At 42.9% G+C, this 25,826-nt stretch overlaps 1 protein-coding gene across 3 annotated transcripts in view; it reads right to left on the minus strand.

The window, feature by feature from the left end:
• The window catches only part of LOC122551782 (contactin-associated protein-like 5), a 1,118,157-nt gene extending 1,093,455 nt beyond the window's left edge, over positions 1 to 24,702 (minus strand). For all 3 annotated transcript variants that reach the window (XM_087989332.1, XM_043694246.2, XM_087989333.1), the window contains exon 1: positions 24,591 to 24,702. In XM_087989332.1, the coding sequence (XP_087845458.1) occupies positions 24,591 to 24,675 (85 nt within the window). In that variant the 5' untranslated portion in view covers positions 24,676 to 24,702. The remainder of the gene's footprint in view (positions 1 to 24,590) is intronic.
• Positions 24,703 to 25,826: the final 1,124 nt, after the last annotated feature.

A 25,826-nucleotide genomic window follows, 5' to 3' on the forward strand; every position in this document is an offset into this window, starting at 1 on the left:
CATAAAACCATACTCCAGCAAGTGTTATATAAAGGCAGGAGGATAGAGGGGAGTTGGTGAGAAAACGGAATTGAAGTAACAACATAAAATTGGATTTACAGCAAAAGAAAGCTCTATAGATATGGTATCATAGTAACCACTCTGGATTTTATCCTCTCAGATTGAAGATAAAAGTTATTCCATTTCTCAATGATTGTAAGCATTCTCAGTGAAAAATAAAAGGCTGGGTGTTTTTCAACTTTGCTGCCTACTAGACTCGAGCATTCATAATTAACACCTAACAGTCAGTTTAATTTCAACTAAATGAAAACTGACCATGATACTGATGTTCAGGTTGGTAATAACTTAGCTCAAGAGTTCAATTTTTAATAAGTTTCTCCCATTGCTTCAGCAGTAGAGTGTTTGGTCGCTCCCTGCCTACACTAATGTTTTCTCAAGGCTGCTGGTAAACCAAGTTTTGATACGCAGGTCTAATTATGAGATGGGTAAAGACACTTGCTTTACAGTGTGCTCACTTAGAGTCATAGAGCTGAACAGCACGGAAACTTCGATCCTACTCGACCATATCGACCAGATACCCTAAATTAATCTAGTCCCATTTGCCAGAATTGGACCCATTTCTCTCTAAACTCTTCCTATTCGTATACCCAGCCAGATGCTTTTTAAATGTTGTCATTGTACCAGTCTCCACCTCTGACAGCTCATTCCACATACCATCCTCTGGGTGAAACGTTTTCCCCTCAGGTCCCCTAAGGTTTTCATCTCTCACCTTAAACCTTTGTCTTCTATCTTTGGACTCCCCTATCGTGGGAAAAAGACCTAATCACCAGATCCGTGCTCCTCACGATTGAATAAACTTCTGTAACATGTCCAAAGATCCAGGGAAAATAGCCCCGGCCTATTCAATCTATTCCTATAATTCAAACCCTCCAACCCTGGCAACATCCTTGTGAATCTTTCCTGAACCCTTTCAAGTTTCACAACATCCTTCTTAGAGCAGGGAGAATTGAATGCAGTGTCTCAAAAATCACTTATCTTCCAAGTGACTTTCTTTTCCTCAGGTATTGAGATTGCTTGATGACAGGGTCTTCTCAGTTTGAATTTGTCCGGAGTTGTATTCAAGCCCCCACTTTCCCACCACCATCACCCTTAAGTGGGATCCCATGAACGGGCTCTGAAATTGTTTTTCAACATGCTATTTTTTAATTTAAGTTTGGGCCATCCCATGATGTGCATTCTCAAGTTTAGATGGCTGGAAGCTGGGCGATTGATCCTTTATCCCCTCTGATGTCAGGCCAGGTTATCTGAAGGTGCTGGCTATATAGTTCAGAGGGACTGGAGTGTGCAAAACAATCTAGAAGGAGCATATCACCAAGATGAGGCAGGAACTGGGCTTATAGGAGCACTGCTCCCTCCCCATTGTGGATAAGAACCTGATCATCAGGAGTGAGGTTCTCAGTATTGTATGTGGAACAAATCTGTCCTAACCCCTGACCTTGCACCATTGTAGTCACCTGGGCTGTCCTCCACCTCATCTGAAGGTGAACAGTGGACTGGGTCTGAAGAGACACCACGTAGAATGTGTGCATGTGCTTCTCTGCTTGTGTCTCTACATGTGTGGGTATGTGCATCTCTGCGTGTCTCTCTACATGTGTAGCAGTGTGCATGTGTGGGTGTGTGCGTATGTACAAATAAACCCAACACTGCTCTTATCCTGATGGCTATCTTCCTGTCTGATTGCATCAAACTGTGCATAGACCCTCAGTATGCCAACATGAAATGTCACTATGTACTGAGGTTCTAACCTGTCCCTGCTATTGCAAAGGATGGGAGTAACCTCGCTGCTGTGGAAAGTTCCAAGGAATCAGACCATTCCATATCACCTGTCCCTTATGACAAAAAAAACTTACAAAGAAAAGCACCTTTGACCACACATCCATCAGACAGTGGTCAGCATCTAGTGCCCTCGAGACCCTGTGGGAAAAGGAGAGGCTGGATCTGATCGAGCTGTTCCCTGAGCAGACAGTCAAAGATATTTGGCAGAACGCCTCATCACCAGAACTTTCCAATGAACCCCAAGAGATTGCTTGGCTGTGACGAGAAGGGTAGTACCTGTTAGATCCTTCCTGCATGTGCGGCCTCTGTATCATCGCAGGCTACCCTTGAAGTGCTGTCGTAGTGCACATTCCAACACATGCCTTCTGGAATGTGCCTTTCCAAAGAAAGCCTGGAGAGGGATGCAGTGGTATTTGTCTAGATTTGTCCAGTGCAGCTCTGAGAGATAGGACTCTGTGTTCTATGGGACTGTTCCCGGAGACACACATTGACTGCATCTGGAGGACCATCAACTTGATGAAAGACTTTCTTTGGACTACCCCAAACCTGTTGGTCTTCCAGAACAAGGAGTTGACTCCCAATGGAGTGTTGCAGACTGGCACATTCCAAGATCCAGGAGTAAGTGCTGAGGGACACCTTAAATCTTGGGGCAGCTGCTGCCAGGGTTCAGTGGGGGGGAAAGACTGAGGTCTTTCAGCTAAATTATGACGATCTGTTAGTTTCAAGAGACCTTAATGGGAATGTAAATAGACCTTTCCTAACTATCAAAAAGGAAACTTTTTTCTGTTGCAAGTGGAATGAGGAATGCAAAAATTCCACTGTAATCACTGCAAATTTTGTATGGATTTGTTTTGTATTTGCAGCATCTGCTGTCCCTACTTTCTCTTTGTTTTGTATGTGTTTATTTATAATGAATGAAGTGTACTTTTAAAAGTTAAAACTGGTGTAGTGGGCTGCCCTTGGGTACGCAGGACTCCTTTGAGGTTGAGGGGAAGCCAGTGGATGACTCAACAAAAGCAAAGTTAAAAATCATACAACACCAGGTTATAGTCCAACAGGTGTAATTGGAAGCTGACTAGCTTTCGGAGCGACGCTCCTTCATCAGGTGATTGTGGAGGGCTCGATCGTAACACAGAATTTATAGCAAAAATTTGCAGTGTGATGTAACTGAAATTATACATTGAAAAATTGATTGTCTGTTAAGCCTTTCATCTGTTAGAATACAGTGATAGTTTCACTCCTTTCATGTGTAAATCACAAAACCCTTGGCCTTCAATTTTTCAATGTATAATTTCAGTTACATCACACTGCAAATTTTTGCTATAAATTCTGTGTTACGATCGAGCCCTCTACAATCACCTGATGAAGGAGCGTCGCTCCAAAAGCGAGTGTGCTTCCAATTACACCTGTTGGACTATAACCTGGTGTTGTGTGATTTTTAACTTTGTCCAACACTGGCTCCTCCAGATCAAAGTGTGCTTTCGACATCAGATGGATAAAACTGTGAGAGAATTTGAATTCTAACAGTTTTGTTCAGCACACTTTGAAGTTGCTGGCAGAACTGAAGCAGCTAAAGTGAAATCCATGCGGTTGCTTAATCAGAGGGCAGTAGGCTGTCCATGTCTCACATGGAGAGGGAGAAGTGAGGCGGAAGCACTGCTTTAGTAGACTTTGATCCTCATTTTGAGACAAAGTCCACGCTGTCCCCGAAGCGGCTGGGTGAGCGTGCTCAATGGTGCTGGCAAATTTTGAGCAGTGCTGTGAAAGGTTGGGTGGCATGGGGAGCAGGGGAAGGGAGGTGCGGAACTTGGATAAAATTCAGAGACGAACTGCTATGGTCAACAATAGGGAGGTGGAGTAGCCGGGGAGAAACAGACTAGATAGAATCTGAGCTCTCCGAGGGCTAAAAGAAAATGTATAGTCCAAGAAGGCAAACAACAAAAAAGGACAAATGATGCTTTTGTTTTCAAAAAGAAAAATCAATTACTGTCACTGTGCACTTCTGCGATTTGAAATGAGGCAGCATCATTGAGGTGAAACAATAACAGAAACTGTCCCTTATGGTGAATCTATAATGGGAGACTGGGAATACTGGCATGCAAGCGAAAAATAGGAAGATGTTCTTTTTGCTAACACGGTCATAATATCTCCACAATAATACAGCTGTTTATTAAGTCCCACTTAAAAGGTAATGTCATTCTGAAGTCCGATTTAAAAACAGGGGATAAATGTTTCTCAAATGACTTCTCCACGTGTGTTTTATTTGCAGTCTATAATCGCAAGACTGACCTCTAGTGTCCTCGGTATTTAATACCATCCATCTACTCGCTGCTGCTTGAGAGCGAGTTAATGAAGTTGTAGTCTGACTCAAATCATGTTTTGCAGCCGTTTACAATGTAAAGTCTATTAATCATATCATAAGCTGTATTCAAGAACGATTAAGGTCCAGATGTGAACAAACAGTGCTGTGGTCTGGTTGCCCTGATTTAACATTTCAGTAGAAATTGCACAGACAAAAATAGCTTGAGTGTTAGAAATGAAGCCAGACATTCGAGGGAGCATGAAATTGATGTCAGTGGAAATCAGGGAGAAAAAAACCACTCCACTGGTTGGTGTCAGGCTGAACGCAGTCGAAAAAAGGTCGATGTGGTTTGATTGAGGTCAATTATCTCAACCCCAAGCCGTCTCTGCAAGAGCTCTTCAGGGTCATGTCCTAGAGCCACCTATCTTCAACAGCTACACAATGAACTTACTTCCATCCTAAGGTCAGAAATGAAAATAGTTGCTGATGATTACACAAAGCCATTCACGGCTCTTTAGACACTAAAAGAGCCCGTTTTCTTGTATGATGAAACCTGGCTTCGGTTCATAACAGCAAGTAACATTCCCATCATCCAAGTTCCAGACAATTCCCACCGCCAGCAAGTGAAACTCTAAGCATTTCTTGTGACAACTAATAGCATTATTGTCATTGCATAGGAGGCAATACTCCTGTGGTCTATTGCTGCACTATTAATCCAGAGACCCAGAAAATACTCTGGGGACCCCGTGCTCATTTCCCACCACGGCATGTGATGGAATTAGAATTCAGTAAAACAAAACCTGAAATCAATTGATGAACATAAATCCATTGTTGATTGTCATGGGAAAAACTCACCTGGTTCATGAAGATTCTTTGTGAAGAAACTGCTATCCTTACCCGGTCTGGTCTATATGTGACTCCTGACCCACAGCAAACTTGCTGACTCTTAACTGCCCTCTAGGTAATTAGCAATGGGCAATAAATGCTGCCTAGCCAGTGTTGCCCTCATCCCATGATTGAATGAAAAACAGAATTCCCCATTAACAACATCTTGGAGTCATTATTCAATCAGAGGCTGAATTTGGATGACGCGTGTAAATAATGTCAAGGTCTAGTAATATGGAGCAAAATAGCTCACTTCCTGATCCCCCACATCCCTTCCATCATTTAGAAGACAATTTTTAGGAGTGTGATGACATACACTGCATTTGCATAGCTGAGGGCAGAGCTAACAACACTCAAGTAGCTCAGGGGGGTCTTCAGTGGACAGTTAATCCAGAGACGCAGGACTGTTTTGGGGACCCAGTATGAATTCCACCTCGGCAAATGGTGGAATTTAAACTCAATGAAAAAGAAATTGCCTCTGGGCAATGAATGCTAGCCTAGCCAGCAACACCCTTATCCTGTAAAGGAGTGAGAAAAAAATATCCAGGACAAAGCAGCCTGCTTGGTCTGAAGCCAAAGCTCCAGCTTAAATATTCACTCCCTCTATTACCATTGCACTGCATCTGCAACATGCTGTATGTATAGGATACACTGCAGCGATTCTCAGAAGCTGCTTCTACAGCACCCTCCAAATCATGACCACTACACCTGGATGAAAATCAGCACCGAGTGGATGGTAACACCATCAGCTCCACATTCTCCTTTCAGACACAGGCCATCCTGACTCACAAGTATAGTGTTCCTTCATTGTGGCTGCACCAAAGAATTTAGATGGTGGATGGGTGATCTGGTCGATAGACATTTTCCACTGTTGGAGATTCTTGAACTATAGGCTGAGAGAACTGGGACTAAACCATTCAGGAGTGGTTCAAGTATATGGCTATCCATCACTTAGGGATAAGCATTAAAAGCTGGACTTGCCAGCATTATCAATGACAAAGATAAAAAGGAGCAAGAGTAGGAATTGCAAAATTGAACATCGAAACTACAACTAACGCATCCCATTAAGTGGGGGAAATTATATATTCATACACATTCAGACACTGCAATATGATACACTTTTACTTACTAACAATTTGGCAATCTGTCCTCATTTTCTATGTTGAATGAACACTACAATATTTTGCTTCTGCTTTATATCATTGCAACTCTAATTGAGACTGATAATGGCCATCTTCTCACCTACACACTGCAGGTCACAAATGGCTCAGAAATATATTAATGAAAACAAAGTCAAGTTCACCACTTACAAATTGGTGCTGTGGTTGGATTATATGGTTCCATTTTCTCTCCCTTACAAGCCAAGCATCTTTTAAATTAAAAACAAACTGCAGCAGTGTGTGATAGCAGGCTTTCACAACTTTTTCTGGCTACACCTGCTTCTCAATTCAGGCTCTCAATGCCCATCAAATAGCATTGTGGGTCAACCACAGCACATGTACTGCAGTGGTTCAAGAAGGCAGCTGAACACCATCTTCTCAAGGGGCAACTAGGAAAGGGCCATAAATGCTGACCATCTTCCAGAAATATTTGTTTTTTAAAAAACTGGCTAGTCATAAAGGTGTAGAGAGTTAGCAGACTTCTTTTCAGTTTACAATAATTTGGGTTGAGTATAACCTCAGTCAGACATTCAAATAAACAAGTTCGATGGACAATCAAATAGATGCATCTTGCTGCATCACCCCCCCCCCCCAAATTGCTGCTTCTACTGAATATGGAAGGTGGCTGTTAATTGAGGATACAACCACAGCTTCTTAATAAGCTCCTTAAATCCTTCAGCTCACTGCCTCAATTTTAAAATTGACATCCTTGATTTCAAACCTCTCCATGATTTCCCTATTTCTGGAATCACCTGCAGGCCAATACCCTTGGAGATCTCCAAGCTGACCTCACCCACGTCTGGTTTACTTGATGTCTTTGACTTATATTGCTCAAGTATGTTCACTGTGTCAAGAACTTAGTCCTAGAATTGGTGACTAAAGCGGTTCCTCCTCATATCCCTACGAGACAACCATCTGTCTTATTAACTCCTTATTGTTTGAAAACACTCATGAATGCCTTGGGCTGTTTTACTAGAGTCATAGAATCATAGAGATGTACAGTATAACCGGGGTGAGAGGGGTCTTAGATTACATCGGTTGTTTTCCTGATGCTGTGGGAAGTATAGATGGAGTCAATGGAAGGAAGGCTGGGTTGTGACTGTGTTCACAAAGGTCTGTCATTTCTTTTAGTCTTAGAACAAGCTGTTGCCATATCACACTGAGTTGCATCCAGATAGGATGCTTTCTATGGCGCATTTATAAAAATTCATAAAAATCTTTATGGACATGTTAATTTCCTTAGCCTCCTGAGGAAGTAGAGGTGTTGCTGTACTTTCTTGACCATAGCATTCATGTTGGTGGACCAGGACAGATTGTTGGCGATCATCGCTCCCAGGAATTTGATGGTCTCCACCATGTCCACCTCAGTTCCATTGATACAGTCAGGGGCATGCCCTCCACTTCCTGAAGTCCATGACCAACTCCATTGTTTTGCTGATGTTGATGGAAAGATTGCTCTCTTTGCACCATAGAGTCATAGAGTCGTAGAGATGTACAGCTTGAAAACAGACCCTTCGGTCCAACCCGTCCATGCTGACCAGAGATCCCAACCCAATCTAGTCCCACCTGCCAGCACCCAGCCCATATCCCTCCAAACCCTTCCTATTCATGTAGATAAAAACAATGACTGCAGATGCTGGAAACCAGATTCTGGATTAGTGGTGCTGGAAGAGCACAGCAGTTCAGGCAGCATCTGAGGAGCAGTAAAATCGACATTTTGGGCAAAAGCCCTTCATCAGGAATAAAGGCAGAGAGCCTGAAGGGCTTTTGCCCGAAACGTCGATTTTACGGCTCCTCAGATGCTGCCTGAACTGCTGTGCTCTTCCAGCACCACGAATCCAGAATTCTTCCTATTCATATACCCATCCAAATGCCTCTTAAATGTTGCAATTGTACCAGCCTCCACCACTTCCTCTGGCAGCTCATTCCATACACGTACCACCCTCTGTGTGAAAAAGTTGCCCCTTAGGCTTCTTTTATATCTTTCCCCTCTCACCCTGAACCTATGCCCTCTAGTTCTGGACTCCCCAACCCCAGGGAAAAGGCTTTGCCTATTTACCCTATCTACGCCCCTCATAATTTTGTGAACCTCTATAAGGTCACCCCTCGGCCTCCGGCGCTCCAGGGAAAACAGCCCCACCCTGTTCAGCCTCTCCCTATAGCTCAAATCCTCCAACCCTGGCAACATCCTTGTAAACCCTTTCTGAACACTTTCAAGTTTCACAACATCTTTCCAATAGGAGGATGCAATTCCAAAATTGCATGCAATATTCCAACAGTGGCCTAATCAATATCCTGTACAACATGACCTCCCAACTCCTGTACTCAATACTCTGACCAATAAAGGAAAGCATACCAAACGTCGCCTTCACTATCCTATCTATCTGCGACTCCACTTTTAAGGAGCTGTGAACCTGAACTCCAAGCTCTCTTTGTTCAGCAACACTCCCTAGGACCTCACCATTAAGTGTATAAGTCCTGCTAAGATTTGCTTTTCCAAAATGCAGCACCTGCATTTATCTGAATTGATCTGGGGGTGGCATGGTGGCACAGTGGTTAGCACTGCTGCCTCACTGCGCCAGAGACCCGGGTTCAATTCCTGCCTCAGGCTTCTGTCGGTGCGGAGCTTGCACATTCTCCCCGCGTCTGCGTGGGTTTCCTCCGGGTGCTCTGATTTCCTCCCACAGTCCAAAAATGTGCAGGTTAGGTGAATTGGCCATGCTAAATTGCCCGTAGTGTTAGATGAAGAATGGGTCTGGGTGGTTTGCTCTTCGGAGGGTCGGTGTGGACTTGTTGAGCCAAATGGCCTGTTTCCACACTGTAAGAAATCTAAATCTAAAAAACTCCATCTGCCACTTCTTGGCCCATCTGGTCAAGATCCTGTTGTAATCTGAGGTAACCCTCTTCACTGTCCACTACACCTCCAATTTTGGTGTCATCTGCAAACTTACTAACTGTACCTCTTATGCTCGCATCCAAATCATTTATGTAAATGACAAAAAGTAGAGGATCCAGCACCAATCCTTGTGGCACTCCACTGGTCACAGGCCTCCAGTTTGAAAAACAACCCTCCACCGCCACCCTCTGTCTTCTACCTTTGAGCCAGTTCTGTATCCAAATGGCTAGTTCTCCCTGTATTCTGTGAGATCAAACCTTGCTAACCAGTCTCCAATGGGGAACCTTGTCGAATGCCTTACTGAAGTCCATACAGATTACATCTACCGCTCTGCTCTCATCAATCCTCTTTGTTACTTTTTGAAAAAACTCAATCAACATTGTGAGACATGATTTCCCATGCACAAAGCCATGTTGACTATCCCTAATCAGTCCTTGCCTTTCCAAATACATGTACATCCTGTCCCTCAGGATTCACTCCAACAACTTGCCCACCACCGACGTCAGGCCCACTGGTCTATAGTTCCCTGGCTTGTCCTTAACACCCTTCTTAAACAGTGGCACCACGTTTGCCAACCTCCATTCTTCCAGCACCTCACCTGTGACTATCGATGATACAAATATCTCAGCAAGAAGCCCAGCAATCACTTCTCTAGCTTCCCACAGAGTTCTAGGGTACACCTGATCAGGTCTTGGGGATTTATCCACCTTTACCCATTTCAAGCCATTAGAGGCACTATATTAGTGCAAGTTGTTGTTGTTGTTGTTGTTTGTGCCTCAAACCAAAAAAAGACAGATACTGAATCATATAAAATCTGAAGGGCCCAAATATGCAATCAATTTCCAACATCATCAAGTACTGCTGTGGGTAATCACAGGTAATGTCCCCTAGCACCATACGTTCTGGGAGTACTCATAACAGTAATATCACAATATGAGAGATTTTACATGGAAATATCATGTAAGGGCATCTCGATCTGACACTTTAACCAACTAAGCCACAACACCACTGATGAAGGGCTTTTGCCCAAAACGTTGATTCTCCTGCTCCTCGGATTCTGCCTGACCAGTTGTGCTTTTCCAGCACCACTCTCTCAACTCTAATCCCCAGCATCTGCAGTCCTCACTTTTGCCTATCTAGATCCGATACTCTACCAAAGAGCTACAGCTAAATGTTTCAGGTCAGAATATTCTGACTGAAGGTGTGAGCGTTTCTAATCTCTATTGTCTATAGGGGTCCATGAAATCAGTTTGGGCAATCTTAATTAAACTGCTGCAGGGGGCATCGCAACATGTAAAATCCTGCCTACTTCAGCACTAGATAGGGACAAAAAACAGAAGTAGACCCTTTGAGACTGCTCTTCAATTCAGTAGGTTCGCAACTGATTCGATTTTCCCTTCTCAGAATACAGGGAGAACTAGCCATTCGGCTACACAACTGGCTCAAAGATAGAAGACAGAGGGTGGCGGTGTAAGGTTGTTTTTCAGATGGGGGGCCTGTGACCAGTGGAGTGCCACAAGGATCGGTGCTGGGTCCTCTACTTTTTGTCATTTATATAAATGATTTGGATGCGAGCATAAGAGGTACAGTTGGTAAGTTTTGAGACCAAAATTGAAGGTGTAGTGGACAGTGAAGAGGGTTACCTCAGATTACAACAGGATCTTGACCAGATGGGCCAAGAAGTGGCAGATGGAGCCTAGATGTTGCACCTTATCAAATTACTGGTTCCCCTTTATCCAAAGCACATGTTATTTGTTACTTACCAACAATCCTTGCTAGGACTGGAGATGGGTAGCTATGAGGAGAGATTAGATAGCTTGGCTTTACTTTCCTTGGAACAGAGAAGGTGGAGGGGTGACATTAGTGAGGGATGCAAAATTGTGAAAGGTAAAGATAGACTCCTCCTGTCTACCCTGATTCCCTTGGCTGAGAGGTCAAACACCAGGGGACAAAAATTCAAGTGGCAGAAGGTTGAGAGTGCATGCAAGGAGAAGCTTTTTTATGCTGAGGGTGATGGGTGTCTGGAATATACTGCCTGAGTTAATGGTGGAGGCAGAGACCCTAAACGCTTTCAAAACGTACCTGGATCTGTACTTTAAATGCTTTAAGCTGCAGGGCTTTGGAGTTTAGCACAATGACAGGTGACCCTATTGAAATAGATGACAAGGTTCTAAGCGAACTTGACAGGTAGATGTGGGAAGATTGTGTACGCTTGTGGGAGAATCTTGGACCAGAGGGTATCGTCTCACAGCAAGAGTTAGCTTAATTAGGAGAAAGTGAGGACTGCAGATGCTGGAGATCAGAGCTGAAAAATGTGTTGCTGGAAAAGCGCAGCAGGTCAGGCAGCATCCAAGGAGCAGGAGAATCGACGTTTCGGGCATAAGCCCTTCTTCAGGGATCATTCCTGAAGAAGGGCTCATGCCCGAAACGTCAATTCTCCTGCTCCTTGGATGCTGCCTGACCTGCTTTGCTTAATTAGGAGGTGTTTGGTATGCTTTCCTTTTTTGGTCAGAGTATTGAGTACAGGAGTTGGGAGGTCATGTTGCGGCTGTACAGGACATTGGCTAGGCCACTGTTGGAATACTGCATGAAATTCCGATCTCCTTCCTTTACTAGAAGATGGGATGAAAACTAGCATTGGGGTGTCTTTGTGTTGTCATAGACATGTTAGGCCGAATGGCTCTCTTCTATGCTGTTTCACTTCTATGGTTCTAATCTCACTTGGAGGTATCACAGAATGACTTTCCATTGTCTGAAAAACTGTCACTTTGGTGTAGAATCAATTCTTTTTATATCCTTAGGATGACTCAAAGCCTTTTCTAATGAAGTGACAATTCTCATCAAGCAGCCCAATGACCTACAGTGAGATTCCACAATCAGCATGGAGTAACCAGATAATCTATTTTAATAATGTTGTTTGAAGAGTGAGTATTGACCAATAATCAATCAGGATCTGATAATCCTCAAGTTCATTTTCTTGCTTTTTCCCCATAATCATTGATTTCCAATCAGTAAGGGAATCAATCTCAGCTTTGAATATAATTAACAACTCAGCCTCGGTAGTAAAGAATTCCACAGTTTCACTATCCTTTGAGAGAAGTAATTCCTCCTCATCTCTGTCCTAATTAAGCTAACTCTTGCTCTGAGATGATGCCCTCTGTTCCAAGATTCTCCCACAAACGTACACAATCTTCCCACATCTACCTGTCAAGTCTCCTTAGAACCTTGTCATCTGTTTCATTAGGGTCACCTCTCATTGTGTTAAGCGCCAAAAAAGTATAGGCACAATTACTCCCTATAAGGACAGTCCCTCCATACCAAGGATCACCTTAGCAAACCTTCTCTGCACCATGTCCAATGTCAGTATATCTTTCCCTAGGTAAGAGGCCCCAAAACTGTTCACTATATTAGAGCGGTGGTCAACTAGTGCTTTGTACAGTATTAACAAGACTTCCCTTCTTCTATAGAGTCATACAGCACGGAAGCAGTCCAACCAGTCCAGGCTGAACATAGTCTCAAACTAAACTAGTCCCACCTGCCTGCTCCTGGCTCATAATCCTTGAAACCTTTCCTATTCATGTACTTATCTAAATGTCTTTGAAATGTTGTAATTATACCTACATCCGTCACTTCCTCAGGAAATTCATTCCACACGCGAACTACCCTCTGTAAAAACTTTTCCTCTCGTGTCTTTTCTAAATCTCTCTCCTCTCACCTAAAAAGTGTACCTCCTTTTCTTAAAATCCTCAGCTCAGGGAAAAGACAACTACTATTAACTCGATCAGTTCCTTTGAAATAAAAACCAACAACATTCTATTCATCTGAACATCTCTGCTAGCTTTTTGTGATTTATGTACAAAGACTCTGTACTCCAGCTTTCTACAGTCTCTGTCTCCATTTAAGTAATATTTAGCTCCTCCATTCTTCCTGTTAAAGTGCTTAACCGCACATTTTCTCATTATTTTTCACCTGCCAAGTTTATATACACCCATTTAACCTGTCTAGATCTCTCTGTAGACTTTGCCATCCTCAGCATTTGCTTTCCCATTTATTTTTGGTGTCATCCGCAGTCATGGCAACAGTATATTCACTTCCATTCTCCAAGTTATTAATATGCGATCGTAAATAGTTATGGCCCAGCACTTGCCCCTGTGGCATTCCACTAGTTACAAGTTGCCATCCTGAAAATGACCATCTTATTCCCAACTCCCTGCCTTCTATTTGTTGGCCAATACTCTTTGCATGCTTATGTCCTTCCTCCAACATCATGGACTCTTGGCTTATCAAGTAAATTAACATGCAGTACCTGATCGAACGTCCACTGAAAATCCAAACATATTGCCACCACTGCATCCTTTCATCGATTCTCCTTGTTATCCCCCTCAAAGAATTCTGTTAAATTAGTCCGGCATGATTTTCCCTTTACAAAGCCACGCTGACTCTGATTGATTATAAAATGTATTTCTAAGTGCTCTGCTGTTACCTTCTTCACAACAGACTCTAACATTTTCCCAATGACAGATGTTTAGCTAACTGGTCCGTTTTATTCTTGTCTCCTTCCATTTTTGAATAAATGCATTGCATGGACAATTTTCTGATCCTTCTGCAGTTTTCCAAAGTCTAATGATTCTTGGAATATTACTGCCAGTGTGACCACCATCTCTGCAGCCCCTTCTTTCAATATTTTAATACGCATTCCATCAGGTCCAGGGGACATTTAGCCTTTAACCCCATTGAGTTTGCCTGCTACCATTTATTTAGTGAATTACTTTATTTATTTTCTCATGCTTTTTGCTCCTTAATTTAGTATTTTTGGAATGCTATTAGTGTATTTGACCTATGAATACTGATCCAAAGTATTTGTTTGGCTCCTTGAAACTCCTTGAAAGTGGAGTCGCAGGTAGATAGGATAGTGAAGAAGGTGTTTGGTATACTTTCCTTTATTGGTCAGAGTATTGAATACAGGAGGTCATGTTGCAGTTGTATAGGACATTGGTTAAGCCACTGTTGGAATATTGCATGCAATTCTGGTCTCCTTCCTAGCAGAAGGATGCTGTTAAACTTGAAACGGTTCAGAAAAGATTTACAAGGGTTGGAGGATTTGAGATATAGGGAGAGATTGAATAGGCTGGGGCTATTTTCCGTAGAGTGTAGGAGGCTGAGGGGTTTATAAAATCATGAGGGGCATGGATAGGATAAATAGACAAAGTCTCTTCCCTGGGGTTGGGGAGTTGAAAACTAGAGGGCATAGGTTTAAGGTGAGAGGGGAAAGATATAAATCAGACCTAAGGGGCAACTTTATCACACAGGGGTTGGTACATGTATGGAATGACTTGCCAGAGGAAGTGGTGGAGGCTGGTACAATTGCAACATTTAAAAAGCATCTAGATGGGTATTTGAATATGAAGGGTTTGAAGGGATATGAGCTGGGTGCTGGCAGGTGGGACTAGATAAGGTTGGGATAGCTGGTCGGTGTGGACGAGTTGGACCGAAGGGTTTGTTTCCGTGCTGTACATCTCTATGACTGTATGACTCTATAACTCCTTCACCATTTTCAGATTCTTATTCATTTTTCCAGCCTTGTTTTCTAAGGAAGCTCTGTTAACTTTGGCCTCTTTCTTTCTTGTTGTATATTTAAAGAAGCTCTTGCTATCCATTTTGATATTACTTGCAAGTTTATATTCATTTATTTTCTCCCTTTTTTTGTTCATTATTTGATCATTTTGTTTTTAAACTTTCCCAATCCTCTGGCTAACCACTAATCTTTGGCACTATGTGAAGGCTTTGTCGGTTTTTCTCTTTCAATTTGATTTTATCGTTAACCTTCTTGATTAAACCTGGACAACTTACCACCTTTCTAGAATCCTTTTATCTTGTTGAGTTTTATCTTTGTCGTAGTCTTTAATTATTTTCTTAAAAAGTGTCATTGGTTCTTTATCATCTTTGCTGCTAAACTCCTTTGCCAGTCCACTCCAGCCAGGTCTGTCCTCACTTCCTTTGTAATTACCCTTAGTCAAGTGTGCTAAATTTAAACACAGCAACAAACATGGAAGAGAAGAAATGGCAGACACCTGATCATAGAATCCCTACACTGTGGAAACTGGCCATTCAGCCCAATGAGTCCATACTGACACTCCTCACAGCATCCCACCCAGACTCATCCCATCCTTGTAACCCTGCAATCCCCATGGCTAATCCATCTAGCCTATATGTCTCTGAACAGGCAATGGCCTAGTGGTTTTATCGCAAGACAGTTAGCCCAGAGACCCAGGTAATGTTCCGAGGCCCCCGATTTGAATTCCTGCCATGGCAGATGGTGAAATTTGAATTCAATATAGCCTGGAATTAAGAGTCAACTGATGACCATGAGCTCATTGTCGATTATTGGGAAAAACTCACCTGCTTCATTGATGCTCTTCAGGGAAAGAACCTGCCATCCTTACCTGGTCTGGCCAACATGTGACTCCAGACCCACAGCAATGTGTTTGAATCTTAACTGCCCACTGGGCAATTTGAGAGGGGCAATAAATATTGCCCAGCCAGCGATGCCCTCATCCTGCGAATGAATTTTTTAAAAAACTCTGGGTAACTCAGCATGGCCAATCCACCTAACCTGCATATCTTTTGACTGAGAAAGGAAACCCACACAGAGTGGGAAAGAATGTCTGTGTGTAGTTTGCACAGTCGCCTGAGGGTGAAATTGAACCCAGGTCCCTGGGTGCTGTGAGGCAGCGTGCTGTCCACATCCTATGAATGAGTTTGTAAAGAAGTTGACCCAAAAGGGGCATATGGGATTTGAACATGTCCAGAGAGATGCTCACTGTCGAGACAGAATGCAAGAACCATTGCATAGACTGTCATCAGACTCCCTGAGGCAGATTCATATCCATGTTCAAAGGGATGGCCTAAACATCATTCCCTAGTCTACAGCATTGTTTGGGATTTCATGCCAATCACTCATTGAAAAAAGGCATTCGATAATGCTGCACAAAAGATACAAATCATCAAGGTTCAAGGCTTCCATTAATTAGTAAGTTTTAGATCTGTTTTATGAACGTATGTGTAATTGCACAAAACAAAGTGTTATTACACACAAGTGAGCATTAAAATAAATTATTTTTATGTGCAAAGCATTGCTGTTTTACATGCATACGACCCCCCAAACTACAAAGGAACAGTGCTACATGCCTACTGATCATAATTCAGAGAATAAAGGAAATAGCACACCAGGGACAGTGGAATATGATGCATGAAAGAACTGGTTGTATTTGCTCAGCTGTCATTGTTCATGTTATCCCATCATCTTTAGAGTGATCGGTTCCAGTTACTAACATAACTGCATTTACCTACAAATATATGAAAATACTTAGTCTTTACTGGTAAATTAGGTACCCGATGAAGGGGGTGAAAGCACAGAGCACTGCAATCTGCACTGAAGCATGTATTAGCCTATTCATTTTTATTTTACTGGAAAGGCATTTCCAGTGGTATCACTCCTGGTAGATGAGATAAAGCACCCTTTTGGAACCATTACTGGAATCAAGCCCAGAGCTGAATGAACAACCCAGCAGTGGGTCTGGGTATCAAAAACATTCTGATGCCCTTTAAACCCAAAACTGCAGGTGTATCAGAAATTGTGAAAGCCATTTTATTTCAATTATGGGACCTGCTCGCTATTTTATGTTTCTTTGAATGCATTTTGACAACGTCGTATGGGTCACATTAAAAATTTTAAAAACCTGCCACCGTTGTATATTCTTACACATGCTGATACTGACATGTGTGAATAATGGTCAGATTGCTGGAAACTTTCATTTTTGATCCTGAAATAAAAAAGGGTTACTGGGTGTGATTGCAATTTTTCTCAAATTGCACAATGTCAGTTTCTGATGAGGAAGTAAAGATAGGCCCACACATTAGATGCACAAATGAGGACGATGCTGGATGTAACTTTGAAATTATTTTCCCACAGGAGCCGCTTCCCACCCATACAATCCAAAGTTATTGTCAAGGCCAACGATTCACAGTTTTCACAGAAAAATTGGCTGCATTCAGTCACCAAAATACCAGTTAAAAACTCAAAGTCATAAGAGTGGATTGACTCAGTAACACAAAGCATCTCTCATGCCATTACACTTCTTAATATGAAAGCAAAACAATGTTTTTCCCAACTCTATGTCACTTGAAACGTAGTCTCAGATGAATCTGTGAGGACCACTAAGAATTCTTGCCGATGGCACACTTGGAAGCGTCACATCTCATTACCGATGCACTTTCTTCTGACCTGGAATGGAAGTCCCAAAGGCCAAAACTGCCTGGAACCGTCGTGCAGCCACAAACAGGATTCGCCCATTTAGATTAATCCCCACAGGGGCAGTTTGAGTTAAAGCTTTCCAAGAGAAAGAGCGAGTTAGCAAGCAAACGTCACATCTCGGACTCAGCCCCAGGCAACACATTGGATACTACTGGAGGCCACCCACAGGAGATTTCTCAAACTAGAATGTTGAAGATTATCACACACACATCTGTTCATTACAATGTGGAGTGGATGGGAGCTGCTGGCTATGACTTATTCAAATTGGACAGACTTCATTCAAAGGATATTTTTGAATACAATGTGCAATACTGCAGGAGGATCATTCATAACAGGAATGAATACCTTACAAACCTTATCGCCACTGAGTTTCCATTGCGTTATGTCTATGTCTGTTATACATTGAGTCATTGGCATAATTGTTATCTTTATTTAATTACCAGGAGAAAATGAGGAGTGCAGATGCTGGAGATCAGAGTCGAGAATGTGGTACTGGAAAAGCACAGCAGGTCAGGCAGCATCCGAGGAGCAGGAGAGTCGGTTTATGCCCGAAACGTCGATTCTCCTGCTCCTTGGATGCTGCCTGACCTGCTGGGCTTTTCCAGCACCACATTCTTGACTTTACTTAATTACCAGGCTGATATACAAATGTAAGCCTTTTTTCTGCATGATGTGGAGGTGCCGGTGTTGGACTGGGGTGGACAAAGTCAAAAATCACATGATACTGGGTTATAGTTCAGCAGGTTTATTTAAAAAAAAATCTGAAGTTTCAAATAAACCTATTGGACTATATCCCAGTGTCGTGTGATAGTCTTGAAGAAAAATCAAAACAGTCAGATGCCCGTGAGCACTGGAGTTCTTTTTCTGTATGATCAGTGTTGTAGTCTGGGAAATGCAGCAACCAATTTTGCACACAGCAAGCTCCCACAGACAGCAATGCAATAAAGATCACGGAATGTGTTTTGGTGGCATTGACGGAAAGAAACATTGTTGTCTCGGACAACAGGAAAACTCACCTACATTATAAAATAATGCCTACAGATTCTTTCCCAGCCACTTGCAATATCAGACAGAGCCCAGTCGGACATCTGATCTGAAAGACTGTTACCTTCATTAATGCACTGCAGTGTCAGCCTAAATGAGCCTGGAATGGGACTCTTGAACCCAGAACCTTAACTTAAAAGCAAGTCTGGCTGCTAGCTAAGCCACAGCTGGTGAGCTAATTGGCTGGAATTTGGTCCTCCCCTGGCAAGCAGTTCCCACCTCTCCATTACCGATGTGTACAAAACATAGTCAAACCATGCTGCCCCCTTCCCCCATGCAATCCCAAAAATGATACACTCAATAAAATTAACCATAAAAACATCAATTCAGGCAGCATCCAACGAGCAGCGAAATCGACGTTTCGGGCAAAAGCCCTTCATCAGGAATGGCTTGGGGCTTTTGCCCGAAACGTCGATTTCGCTGCTCGTTGGATGCTGCCTGAATTGCTGTGCTCTTCCAGCACCACTGATCCAGAATCTGGTTTCCAGCATCTGCAGTTATTGTTTTTACCTCATAAAAACATCAAGCCTGCCCAGCTGTGTTGTACTTTTCATAAATAAATTGATGGTGGTGAGTGGAATGTACCTAGCAGTTCCACAGTTTTATTTGCATGATTTTGTTAGATGTGGGCACCAGCATTTATGGTCCATCCCTTACTTTCCCGTGGGTAGCTGTTGGAGCCACCAGCTTCCAACACTGTAGACTGTCTAATGAAATGCCACTAAATACTGTGTCAGGGTTTTGACAACAACAGCAAAGGAACAGTAGGTGATGTACGACCAGATCAGGATGCTGCAGTAATTTCATGGAATTTAAGAACAGAGGAACTCAAATAGATGAGTTGCCTGGATCACCCTCTTGACCTGTCCTTCTTCGTTCCCACCTATCCTCTCCAACCTCCTCTGTGAAATATCACCTTCACCTCCTCTTTCATCGACCTATCGCATTCTCAGCTACTTCCCCTCCCCCCCCCCCCCCCCCCCCCCACCTCGGGCCACCCCCTCATTCCTGATGAAGGGCTTATGCTCGAAACGTCGATTCTCCTGCTCCTCGGATGCTGTCTGACCAGCTGTGCTTTTCCAGCGCCACACTTTTCAACTCTGATGTCCAGCATTTGCAGTCCTCACTTTCTCCCACATTTGAAGAGACAATAGCTGATCTGCAAACCATTGCCAAATCCCACCTTTGCTCCATATGCTTGATTAGATTAGATTCCCTACTGTGTGGAAACAGGCCCTGTGTGGAAACAGGTTGAACTACAGAAACAAAGACAGCTCACTGTAGCTGTACAGTGTCATGGTAAAACCACACTTGGAGTACTTTGTGCAGCTTTAATCTTCTTACCCCCCAAAAAAAGGTATAATTGCTATAGAGAGAAAGCATGGAAGGTTGAACAGACTGATTCTTCCAATGGCAGATTTCTTCAATGAGGAGATATTGACTCGACTGGGTCTGTATTGAATGGAGTTTAATGTGGTGATTTACTTTGAAAAGAACAACTGAAATGCAGAGTACTGGGCTAATGGTAAGATTCTTGGTAGTGTAGTTGAGCAGAGAGATCTCGATGTCCATGTACATGTACACAGATCCCTGAAAGTTGCCACTTTGATAGGGTTGTTAAGAAGGCATATGGTGTGTTAGCTTTAATTGGTAGAGGGATTAGGTTTTGGAGCCATGAGGTCATGCTGTAGTTGTTCAAATCTCTGGTGCGACTACACTTGGAGTATTGCATACAGTTCTGGTCACCGCATTACAGGAAGGATATGAAAGTTTTGGAAAGGGCTCAGAGGAGATTTACTAGGATGTTTCTGGTATGGAAGAAAGATCTTATGAGGAAAGGCTGAGGGACTTGAAGCTGTTTTCTTACAGAGATGAAGGTTGAGAGAAGACTTAGTTGAGACGTACAAGATGATCAGAGGGTTAGATAGAGTGGACAGTGAGAGCCTTTTTCCTCAGATGGTGATGGCTAACATGAGGGGTCATAGCTTTAAATTGAGGGGAGATAGATATAGGACAGATGTCAGAGGTAGTTTCTTTACTCAGAGTAGTAGGGGCATGGATTGCACTGTCTGCAACAGTGGTAGACTCGCCAACTTTAAGGGCATTTAAAGGGTCATTGGATAAACGTATGGATGAAAATGGAATAGTGTAAGATAGATAGGGTTCAGATTGGTTCCACAGGTCAGCACAACATCAAGGGCCAAAGGGCCTGTTCTGCACTGTAACGTTCTCTGTTCTATATTAGGAGCAGTAATAGGACATTCAATCTGTGCTGCACCATTAAATTAGCACCTGACTACAGATCTCATAGCGTGGTGATAGTGTCCCTATCTTTGAGCCTGGAGGTCTGAGCTCAAGTTACATTTGCTGCAAAATCATGTCTGAAAGCTCAAGTAATTAAAAAAAAGGCGAGTTACTCCATGCTGTCAGCTAACTTTTCATCCATTGGTTGTCAAACAATCTGTCTACCCATTTGAAAATGTTCAAAGACTCTGCTTTGAACACCTTTTGAGGAAGAAAGATTAAAAAAAAACACTTAACCCTCTGAGAAAGCATTTTACCATCCTCAGAAGCTTGGGTGAAATTAATCCTTTGGAAAATCTGAGATAACATGTCAGATAAGCTCTAGAAATAGCTTCAGAAAATTTGGAAGATACATTCAAGTAATAGTTGTTCCTTCATTGGAAACATTCGACCCAACAAGTCCATGTCAGCATTACCTCCCGCATTCACCCAATTTGTTTGGTCACAGATGTCCATCTAGTGGGACATAGCAGTTCCCTCAGCATCTGAGTTGCTGTAGCAACACACACTTTAATATGAGTTTAGTTGTCCAGAGTTATGAGAGAGGGTCCAACATTCTTTCCATCACACAGCTGACCAGGAATCTCTCTCACTCTTCCCACCTGCAATCAGTATGTGCCAGGAGGGTGTTCAACATGGACAAAAACTGAAATTACTGAAAAAAAAACACAGCGGGTCTGGCAGCATCTGTGGTGACACAGCAGAGTAAACATTTCGGGTCCAGTTATCTTTCTTCAGAACTGGGGTCAGTAGACCCAAAATGTGAACTCCACTTTCTCTTCACAGATGCTGCCAGACATGCTGCGCTTTTTCAGCAATTTCAGTTGTTGTTTCTGATTTCCAGCATATGCAGTTCTTTCTCTTTTTTTGACCCACCACACTGCAAAATCTTCCTCACTGTCTTGTTTTAACACCATCATCTTGATAAATTGTTATGATCACTCTACCTTAGTTTGTATAGTTTTGAATTACTTATTACTTTGGTTAGACCATTGGCATGTGACACTTATACCTGTCATGTTATTCAAGTCATTTTAAAGTATTTTGTAATTATCTCTCTACCTCACTTAATCGGTTGTTATTCAGCAGTTGACACTTTATTTGGTGTCTGACACTCTTGGTCAACTGCAGAGACTTATTATCTCACATTCCACTCACCAGTTGTATGATCTTTTGATCTCTCTGCTGATAAATCCGGTGTCTTTTCCCCCTCACTTCACCTGACAAAGGGGCTATGCTCCGAAAGCTTGTGATTTCAAATAAACCTGTTGGACTATAACCTGGTGTCATGTGACTTCTGACATTGGCCACCCCAGTCCAACTCTGGCAACTGCACATCTTGGTTTTTCTCTGTTTAAGATTTGACATGCTTGACTGTGTTGATAAATGCACATTCTTTGCACATTTGAGTCCTCAGAGGGAGGATTTTCCCCACTGTGCCACGAGACTGCCAAATTTCCGTGCAGGCATCAGTCAAAGTATGAAGAAACTCTGAACTAGTTTGCAATGGAACACTATCAATTTATAGGTGGGTTGGATTTCAGCAAATTGCATGAGGCAATATTATAGGATTAGTGCCATGTCAAATACTTCAATATATAAGCCTCAGGGATCTCAATAAAACACAAGAACCATCCGGAAGCTTAATTGGTGGAAGTAGCACATTTCTCTTTTATTGTCAACTGCTTATTTCTGACAGTGGCCGCTGTACTTTGAGACAGCTCAGATTAAAACAGAACTGAGACACAGAACCCCAGCTGCTTCACATATTGTAACGTTTCATAATTATTCTTGAATTGCGTAGCTGGATTGTTCACATATTAAATAACCAGAGCTGGTAGCTCCACGCATTTAGAGGATTGGATATCGTAGAGTTCAGGATGTTGACAATTACCAGAAACCCTTCAAATCCGGCCAATTTTCAGAATTTAGGAGCTATACCGGCGACTTCCAATATTCTATAAAAACTCTCTAAATCACTTTAGAACAAACCTCATATAATGTTCATAAACCAGCTGGCACTGGGCAGCCAACATCTATCATCAGCGTTTTGAATACAGCAAATCAATTCAGTCTAAAAAAGGTCAATTATGAAGGATAGCTGGCTTGTTAAAGCAAAGTAAAAGCCCTGTTCAGGTAACTTTGCATTTCTTGTAAACATTACTGTTCCGTCTGTGAAGCTAGCTCATGATTAATGACAGGAATGTAAAGTTGCAGACTTCAACTGTCTCTCTTTAATGCTTCTACAACCGCATGTCTGGAGTAGGAGAAAATCAATTTCTCCACGTCCTGCCAGTCTTACTATGGTGCCAGCCATGCCTTAGCAGCTTAGACAACTTACTGCTACTTGAATTATTAGGCTGTAGGCTCGAGTCCCACTCCAAAGTCTGAAGTACAAAGTCTAGGTTAATTCTCCAGCACATTACATAGGGAACCTTTTGGATGAGGCTGTGAGCCACGCTCTCTCAGGTGGATGCAAAAGACCCTGTGGCACTTTCCAAAAAGTACAAGGCAGGTCTCACAACATCCTAAACATCGTTCATCCCTGAACTGATATTGAGAGACACCAGGGATGAGATTGCAAGGTCAATCAGACAGAGTTCAAACACTTTTCCGGTCAAGAGTTCTATTCCAACTCTCGTCTCAAGAGTTCAACAACACTGATAACGGGGTGGAGATAAATAGGGAACAAGCAATCTCATCCAGTTATCCTTTAATTAATGAAGGAGCATTACCTCTTCCCTAGTTCTCTCTGCTTTCAGGCTACCTTGTTAAACTTCATTGATGCTAACAATCCACTGAACAGGTCATCATCACATCGCTGTTTCAGACTGCATTGTTTGCAAAGTAGCTGCCACATTATAAACAACTTTGCTTTGAAAGTGTCGGCTCATTGTCAAGCACTTTGGGATATCCTAAGACCCATTAAAAAGTTGCTTAATAAATGCAAGAATTTCATCGTGGTGGTGGTCCCACGCTCCAATGATAATGGTGCTCTTGACAATAGTAATCAATGGAATGCAAGGATTTGCAGGCATACTGAAACGTTGTTGTGCCTGCTCTCACCCCCTCGAGTATAATCAAGGGAAAACAGAGAGGCAATAGAAGATTAAGGAAAACGTCAGGGCTTTTAAACTGACCCTCAGCAGCTATGTACATTGTGACTGCATCTTAGGGGCTGCCAAAACATGCCTAGGGATATATGAACCAACAGTCAACTCCTGTCAGACAGTATCTATATTCTTCACTCTCTGGGAACACCTATATATTCCAGACAAAATACAGCAGCAATATAATGCTTCAGCTCAGACAGAACCACCAGAATTGTTCTCAAGCAGAGGCATAACACAAATGGCAATAATTTCCATCCCCCTAAACAAATCGTCTGACATCGAGTTCCCCACCAATTTGATGGAGTCGACCGGCTAGTGGGGCTGCATCTTTTTCACCCAAGTCCAATTACATAACCAACAATAAGAGAGTGAACTCCAAAGGCTCGCTCGTCCAGATGTGCAGAGAGTGCCTAAAGCAGAGGCAGGAGACCAGCGTGGTGTGCCAGGTAATCTGAACAACACAGCCTGGCACTGGGTAAACTGGGGAGACGCAGCTGAATAAACCATGGTCCAAAGGTAGCAGGCAAGTACGGAGAAAGAAGTTGCTGTATTCATGGAAGGTTTTTTTTCAGGGGAGGGTTAGAGAAAACTCTTTATTAGGACTGCTACCGAATACACAATGTAACTATTAGCACGCTTTAAACTTCACCCTTTCTCAACATTAAATAAAACCAAGGTGCAGACTTTCGGTGGCCATTGGTATAAACTCTTTTAAAAGCCTCAAATCTGTACTTACGGGAATATGCGGTGGCGATGATCAGCCATAAATTGAAGAACAAACATAAGGTGAGGGAGAGCTTGAGAGCAGCGCCCGAGTCCATCTTTAAAGCAGAGATCAGGACAGTAACTCTTTACTGCTCACCACAGCATCGCGCCTCTGATCACCTTCCTCCTTCTCTCTCTCTTCTCTCTCTCTCTCTCTCTCCTCCAACCGCCCCCCCCCCCCCCCCCCCGTTTGTTTTCCTTTTGCCTCCTCCTCTTCCTTTTTATTGCATAAAAACACAAGCGGTGCTAATTCACGTCTTCCTACCGCCACACGTTCTCCTGCACCAGCTGCGGGCAAGTCACACACGATAGCAGAGATTGTGGAGAACCACTGGGTTAAGAGAATGCACAGAGAGAGAGAGAGAGATGCTGACTGTACAGGTTGGTGTAAAGCGGCTGGAGAGAAAGTCAGTTCGCAGAAAGCACGGGTCTATCACTACACTCCACACACACACACAGAGATTCCCGCAGTTATCATTAGTGGGAACTGATTGTCATTCCCCCCTTTTTGACTTGAACTCACCGCTGTCCTGTGAGAGAGAGCAAACACATCAGCAATCTCCACCCCCAACCTTCAACATCTTCCCCTTACCATTCCCCCCACCCCGTCAGAATCTGTTACTTTCCAGAATAGACCCTGGCGTTATCCACGTATATGAAACAGCTACCAACATAAGTCAGTTCTGAGGAAGGGTCACAGGACTCGAAAGGTTAACTCTGATTTCTCTCCACAGATGCTGCCAGACCTGCTGAGCTTTTCCAGCAACTCAGGTTTTTGTGCCCATCAGAAACCTCTCCAGTTAACACTTGAATCTCATCTGAGTATTCACTTGCGTTTGAATAGGAACTCGAAGGACAGACAAGTTTTGTTTTTTCTCTCTTTCTTCCTCCCCACATCCCACATGCATTGGCTCCAGTGTATCATAACCTAAAAGGGAAAGATGTGGTTTATTATAAGCAGCGAGTCTACACAAGGGAGATCCATTTCACAACACGTGGAAACGAGTGAATGTGCTGGGCTTTTGTTTTATAAATCCAGGATTCCCAAACTAATGTAGTGCAAAATCTCACAATTTCCAGGCAAAACAAGTTCTTGAGCTCTGTAGAAATTAGTAGTCTCTTCAGGATTGAAGGAAGAAGGGGCTGCTGTTTCCCCTGTTCCTGCTAAGTGCTAATCATGGGAAAATAAATTAAGGAGAAAGTGAGG

This window comes from Chiloscyllium plagiosum, unplaced genomic scaffold (genome assembly GCF_037043375.1).
Source record: "Chiloscyllium plagiosum isolate Xiang-an unplaced genomic scaffold, Cpla_swu_hap1 HiC_scaffold_7, whole genome shotgun sequence".
Classification (NCBI taxonomy): Eukaryota; Metazoa; Chordata; class Chondrichthyes; order Orectolobiformes; family Hemiscylliidae; genus Chiloscyllium; species Chiloscyllium plagiosum.